The following is a 6,286-nucleotide window of genomic DNA, read 5'->3' as shown; positions in this document are numbered from 1 at the left end:
AGCATCTTATTAGTTATAAGAATGGATTTAATAAAACACAAATTGATTATTTTCTTATGATAAGAAGAGATCGTCGAGATTGTAAAGATTGTTAGGTCATTCCAAATGAGGATTTAAGTATCCAACATCGATTATTAGTTTTAGATTTTGAGATAAAGAGTTGTAAAATAAACAATACTATGACTCATCATCGTAGAATTAGATGAGGGAATCTAAAAGACACAAATAAAATTATTTTTATGAGTAAAATTTAAGATTTAAATATTTGGGATGTTCATGAAGAAGAAAATGTGATGTGGGATAAAGTAGCAGATACTATTAAACAAATAGCAAAAGATGTACTTGGAGAATTAAAAGGAAAAAAATTTAAAAATAAAAATAGTTGGTGGTGAAATGATAATGTGCAAGAAAAGATAAAATATAAGAAATTATGTTATAAAAATTAATTTAAATGTAAAACCTTAGAGAATTGGAAAAAATATCAAACGACCACCGGAGAGTCTAAAAGAGCAATCTGTGACGCTAAAAATTTTGATTTTAGTGATTGTTATAATAGATTATATACTAAGGAGGGTGAAAAGTATATGTATAAACTAGTCAAATAAAGAGATAAGAAAAGTAAAGATTTAACTCAAGTAAAGTGTATTAAAGATGAAAATCAAAAAATTTTTTCTTAGAAAAAGACATTCAACATAGGTGGGTGAGTTATTTTGATAAATTTTTTAATAAAGTTTCTGAAAATACGATCGACCTTAGTGATATTAATATCGTTAATAATAATAAAACGTTTTATTTTTACCGTCGCATCAGTAGAAAAAAAGTTGATGAGGCTTTAAAGAAAACCAGGGGTGGAAAGTCTGTAGGACCTGATGATATCCCAATTGAAGTTTGGAAATACTTAAGAGATTTGAGAGTTTCTTGGCTTATTAAACTCTTTAATCTTATTTTAAAAACTAAAAAGATGCCTGAGGAGTGGCAAAAGAGTATTTTGGTCCCCATTTTTAAGAATAAAGAGGATGCACATAAGTGTGTCAATTATAGAGGAATTAAGTTGATGTGTCATACTTTAAAATTATGGGAGAGGGTAATTGAACATAGGTTAAGACGTCTCACAAAAATTTCTCATAATAAATTTGGATTTATGTCGGGTAAGTCTACTATGGAAATTATACATTTATTGAGAAGTTTGAAGGAGAAGTTCAGAGCAAATAAGGAGGATCTACATTTGATTTTTATTGATTTAGAAAAAACTTACGATAAGGTTTCAAAAGATATCCTTTGGAAGGTTCTTGAGAAGAAAGGTGTTTATATGACTTATATTCAAGTCATTAAAGATATGTATGCTAAAGCTGTGACTTGTGTTCGAATTGAAGGAGAACTGAGGAAATATTTTCCTATTTCTGTTGGATTACATCAGGAATCGGCTTTAAGCCCATATCTTTTTGTTTTAATTATGGATGGTCTTACTGGACGTCTTACTGGACATTTATGGACATTTACAGGAGGATGTACCTTGGAGCATGTTTTTTGTTGATGATATCATTCTCGTGAATAAGACGAGAGAAAAAGCCCAGGAAAAACTTGAATTATGGAGGTCTACATTGGAGTCTAAAGGTTTTCATTTGAGTAGAACTAAAACTGAATGCATAGAATGCAATTTTAGTAGTATTAGTTCTAGTGACAAAAGTGTAACTTTGGGTGATCATTTAGAAGTTGGTTGGTTGAAGTGAATTTGGTTGGTTGAAAGGAAAATTATTAAAAGGTGTGAACGATTTAGATATCTCGAGTATGTTGTTTAAAGATGGTGATATAGATGAGGATGTTAATAGTAGAATTCAAGTTGGTTGCAGAAAAGTACCGTGTAGACTGAAAGAAAAATTTTATAAGAGGGCGGTGAGCCTACAATGCTCTATGGCGTTGAATGTTGGCCTTTAAAAGAGAAGCATAATACTAAGTTAAGTGTTGCCGGGATGAAAATGATTAAGTGGATGAGTGGTTTTACACTTAGAGAGAAAATGGGAAATGATTATATCTGTGATAGGGTTTGTGTAGCTCCAAAACAGACAAAATTAGATAAAGTCGTCTTAGATGATTGGTCACATTAAACGTCAACCATCTGATAATCCGATTAGGAGAGTAGATGTTTTAGATTCGACTTATGTTAAGAAAGGCAGAGGTAGACCTAGGAAGACTTGGACTTATTGTAAAAAAAATTATCTTAATTTATTAGAACTAAATGAAAATATGACATTAAATAAGACGCAATGGAGAAAAAGGATTCATGTAGCTGAACCCACGTAGTAAGATTAAGATTTTGTTGTTGTTGTTGTTGTATATATTTAACATTTATAATTAGATATTTATATTAGAATAGTTCGTGTACATCAAAAATATATTAGTTTGAATCTTGCAGTCTGCACGACCCGCAACCTGAACTACCAATACTATCAGCAATCATGGGCTCAGATAAGTAAATACCAAAACTAACATAAACAACTCTCTTTAAATCAAGATTAAAAATGTATTATCTTATTACAATTAATACCAATCACAACTTCAACAAAACTTTCATACATTTTTTCTCAATACACATTAAAGCAATTATTGTGGTAGTAATCATGTCGTCTCAAAATCAATGACAACCATTAAAACATCCATTTTTTACTCCGTATTTTTTCATTAATTGCTCATAATAAAGAACAAATTCATAATTAATATTCCTAGCATGAATTCAAATTGCTTCTTTGATATCAAAGATTATTTTTCAAATCTATATTCCATAATTCCCTCCCACATTGCATGATATGACTTCTAAATTTGTTACTCTTATAATTATTATAATATTGTATATACCCTTCGCTCTTAAATTTTGATATCAAAATATTTCTCCCATTATTTGGCATCTTTTTAGTCTTTAACATTGAGAGCTTGAAGCTTTAGCCAAGTTATTGCAAGATTGCTAATATCTTAACAGGTAATGTTGAATAGTTTGAGTGAGTCATATTTCATTGGTTGTTGCGACCAATCATCAAACAACAAATTGAAAAACTAAAACACACTAAATGTTAACACTTGTGGAAAAAAATTAAATTAATGGCGACAACAGTCCTTTGGATAATTACCTACCAAAGCACAACTATTTGATGTTCTCTTGCAATAATTCTTCGAACAATGCCTAAAAAGAGAAATTTGTGTATCTACCTAATCCTGTATGAAGGTCAAAGCATAGATCTTATTGAGGTCAAACCAACAGTAATCATACAATCATCCAAATTGCATTCCATCTAAAGCTATCAAAGAGATCGTGTTCAGTAGTCATTAAGTTGAAAGAAGTCACGCAGCAAAGTTGAAAGGAATAAAAAAAACTTGAGATTTATTTCGAGTTGGTGAGATTCCGTTTTAGACATTATTTAGTTCGGTAACTGGAACCCCAAGGAAACAGGAGCTTAATTAAATTGTTAGTATTGATTAAGAAAGGAATTTCAGTAACATTCAGTGAACATTTTCAAAAAGGGTTATAAATCAATGCACACATTCATAGTACAGAAAAAACATGGGTCCTAAGGCCGGTGAATCTTTGAGTTTAGTCCCGCATAGGATAATTGAAAATTAGATTGATGTAAAATACAATCAGTTAGCCCTACTCCAAAAGATTACATTTTGGTTAAAAAAAATTTTACCATGAATTATCATACCCAACTTTGATCCCTTTGATTTACCATCAAACATCAGAGAAAGAGTAGTGGTAAACCCAAATCACAAATTTTATAATCATCATTGATAGCGATTTACAAGAAAGTGGTGCAGCAGTAGGCATATAATAACGGAAATAAAAAATCTGATCTGATTTACACGCACTAAAACAATTGTAAATATATGATTTAACCAATCAAAGTCAACCAGAGCACCAATGGACTCAAACAACGCGCCATTGAAGCAACAAGAATGTAGGAAGCCAACGATTATCAATAAATTTTCTTTTAAACAAGATTTACAGTACGCAGATTCTGTTTATATCGGAGGAAGGCCAAGAAATGGAACAGAGTAGTAGCAGTTTATTGGTTAATTATCAATCAACAATTATTGAATTGGGATTTATGTAGCTTCTCAAAATCAGAGGATCTGAATAGAACCTAATAAATTTTAGCCCAGCTGCACTACTGAACAATAGAGATCATACCGTTGGTATCCGCGATGCAATCAGACACAAACCCCAGATCATTCGAGAAATTAAACGCTCCGTTCCACTCCTTATTCCTGAAAACCAAAATCCTCCAGCATCATTCCAGTAACGGAAGAAAAGAACAAGGAATGTAAGTGTGAGGGAGGGAAGCATCCATACGGATCCTTGATGCAGAACCCGAGATGCTGACTGATCTCAACGGCGAAACCCTCGCTCAAGTTCGCAAAGCGGTCATAAAAAACTTTAGTAAAGTACGGCAACGCCGCCGGAGAGGTGTTCCTTAAGTCAGGGACGACGCCTTCGTCCAGACACCAGATGGCCGGGATGCTGCAGAGAAGAATGGCGGCAGCGAGATGGAAGATCGCCGGCATCTCGAAATCTCGTTTGAGTTCGTGGGGAGCTCAGAAGAATGAGTGCGGAAGCATTCCGGCAGTCGTCGAAGTAAATTTGCGAATTAGGCGGAGAATTATTTCTGTGTTTGGCGCGTAAGCGAATGGGGGAAGAGAGAGAGTTGGCCGGCGAGAATATAGGGAAGGAATACGACAAGGTGAGTTGACGAGCACCCAATAAATTTATGTATTTACATGTAAAATGTAGAAAACTTTGCATCAATAGCAAATAATTCTTATGTATTTAATCACACCTAAACTTGTGTGTTAAATTTATGTATTTACATGTAAAATATAGAGAACTTTGCATCAATAGCAATTAATTGTTATGTATTTTATCACACCTAAACTTGTGTGTGTGTGTGTGTGTGTGTGTGTGTGTGTGTGTGTGTGTGTACGTCTGTGCGTGAGAGAGCTGTGTGTGTGTGTGTGTGTGTGTGTGTGAAAATATGCATGCTCAACTTTATTAAAAGAAAATGAAGAGATACGAACACAAGTATAACTAACATAACTAACAAAAGTAAAAGAAAATGATTATGAACAATTATAAATGTAAGCAATAAAAAAAACACAATAAAGAGAAAAATTTATTTTCATTCATTGTGTATTTGATATTGATTATTTTGATTTTTTTACTCAATTTGTAAGTGTCTTCTTTTGTATTTTTTTTTATTTTTCTTTTAGTGGGTTTTAGATCTCTATGATGAGGCGTTTAATATTATGAATTCTTCTAAATGATCTGTTTGTTGCTATTGATTGGCATCACGTGTGAAATTTTAATGAGTCAATCAAGTTTCTGTCATTTTTTCAATGCTACGATTTTTAAGGTTCTTCCGAATTATTTTATTTTTTTTTATGCATATGTAACACACACGAGCTTGGTATTTATGTGGGTTAAAGGCAATCAATAACCCTATTTTTATAAGGTCTGTTGTTTTCTTGTAGTGGAAGATTTTTTGGTTTATATATTGAGTTCTTTCATATCGCACAACTGCATAAGACTATAATTAATTACTTATATTATCAATTTTTACTTGTGATATGTCTAATGAGATTTTTTTTAAGCATTCAGTAAAGATGAACACGAGAATTTATGATACCTCCCGATAATTTCACAGCTGTTGCGGACTTCAAAGTTTAATGCTAACTTCACTTTAGCCACAACTACGAAAGACAGTTTTACAGGTGTTAGCAGAGAATCACAGAAAATTATGACTATTTTCGGTGGGCAGATAAACTAGAAGATTCCACAGTTGAAAGTGATCGAGCATTGAGAGTATTCCTAGAGAACGGCTTAGCTCGTGACATAAACCATCTGCATTTTAAAAATAATATTATTATAGTATTAATTATTACTTTAATAGTCATTTTCTTAATTTTAGTAATAATGTTACTCAATCTTAAGTGATGTATTATTTTAGAATGTTCGGTACTAGATTTTTATTTTTAAAGTATAAACTATAATGGTATGAACAATTGTGTTGCAAATAACATTATATATAGATATAATGAACATTTATCCAGAAACAGTTGTAGCATAGCAATATTCAAATTGAAAAAAATAAACGGACTGTTAGTTTATCTGCAACAGCTTTCTATGGCAGCTGTTGCGCAACAGCTTATTATTAAGCTATAGCTGCTCCAAAGAGACCCTAAATCACATAAATCCATATTTGTTAAATCTAAATATTATTAAATTTGAAATAGTATTTGG

The 6,286-nt window shown here is 31.9% G+C and overlaps 1 protein-coding gene across 4 annotated transcripts in view; it reads right to left on the bottom strand.

Moving 5' to 3' along the window:
- Positions 1–4,718, bottom strand: part of LOC110022759 (ABC transporter G family member 28-like) — an 82,218-nt gene extending 77,500 nt beyond the window's left edge. For all 4 annotated transcript variants that reach the window (XM_020721855.1, XM_020721872.1, XM_020721864.1 and 1 more), the window contains exons 1-2: positions 4,343–4,718; positions 4,181–4,257 (exon numbers count right to left, since the gene is read on the bottom strand). In XM_020721855.1, the coding sequence (XP_020577514.1) occupies positions 4,181–4,257; positions 4,343–4,554 (289 nt within the window). In that variant the 5' untranslated portion in view covers positions 4,555–4,718. The remainder of the gene's footprint in view (positions 1–4,180; positions 4,258–4,342) is intronic.
- Between the last annotated feature and the right edge of the window lie 1,568 nt (positions 4,719–6,286).

This window comes from Phalaenopsis equestris, unplaced genomic scaffold (genome assembly GCF_001263595.1).
Source record: "Phalaenopsis equestris unplaced genomic scaffold, ASM126359v1 Scaffold000002, whole genome shotgun sequence".
Taxonomy (NCBI): domain Eukaryota; kingdom Viridiplantae; phylum Streptophyta; class Magnoliopsida; order Asparagales; family Orchidaceae; genus Phalaenopsis; species Phalaenopsis equestris.
Note: the sequence above shows the minus strand (reverse complement) of the source record. Positions and strands in the feature narration are given on the sequence as shown.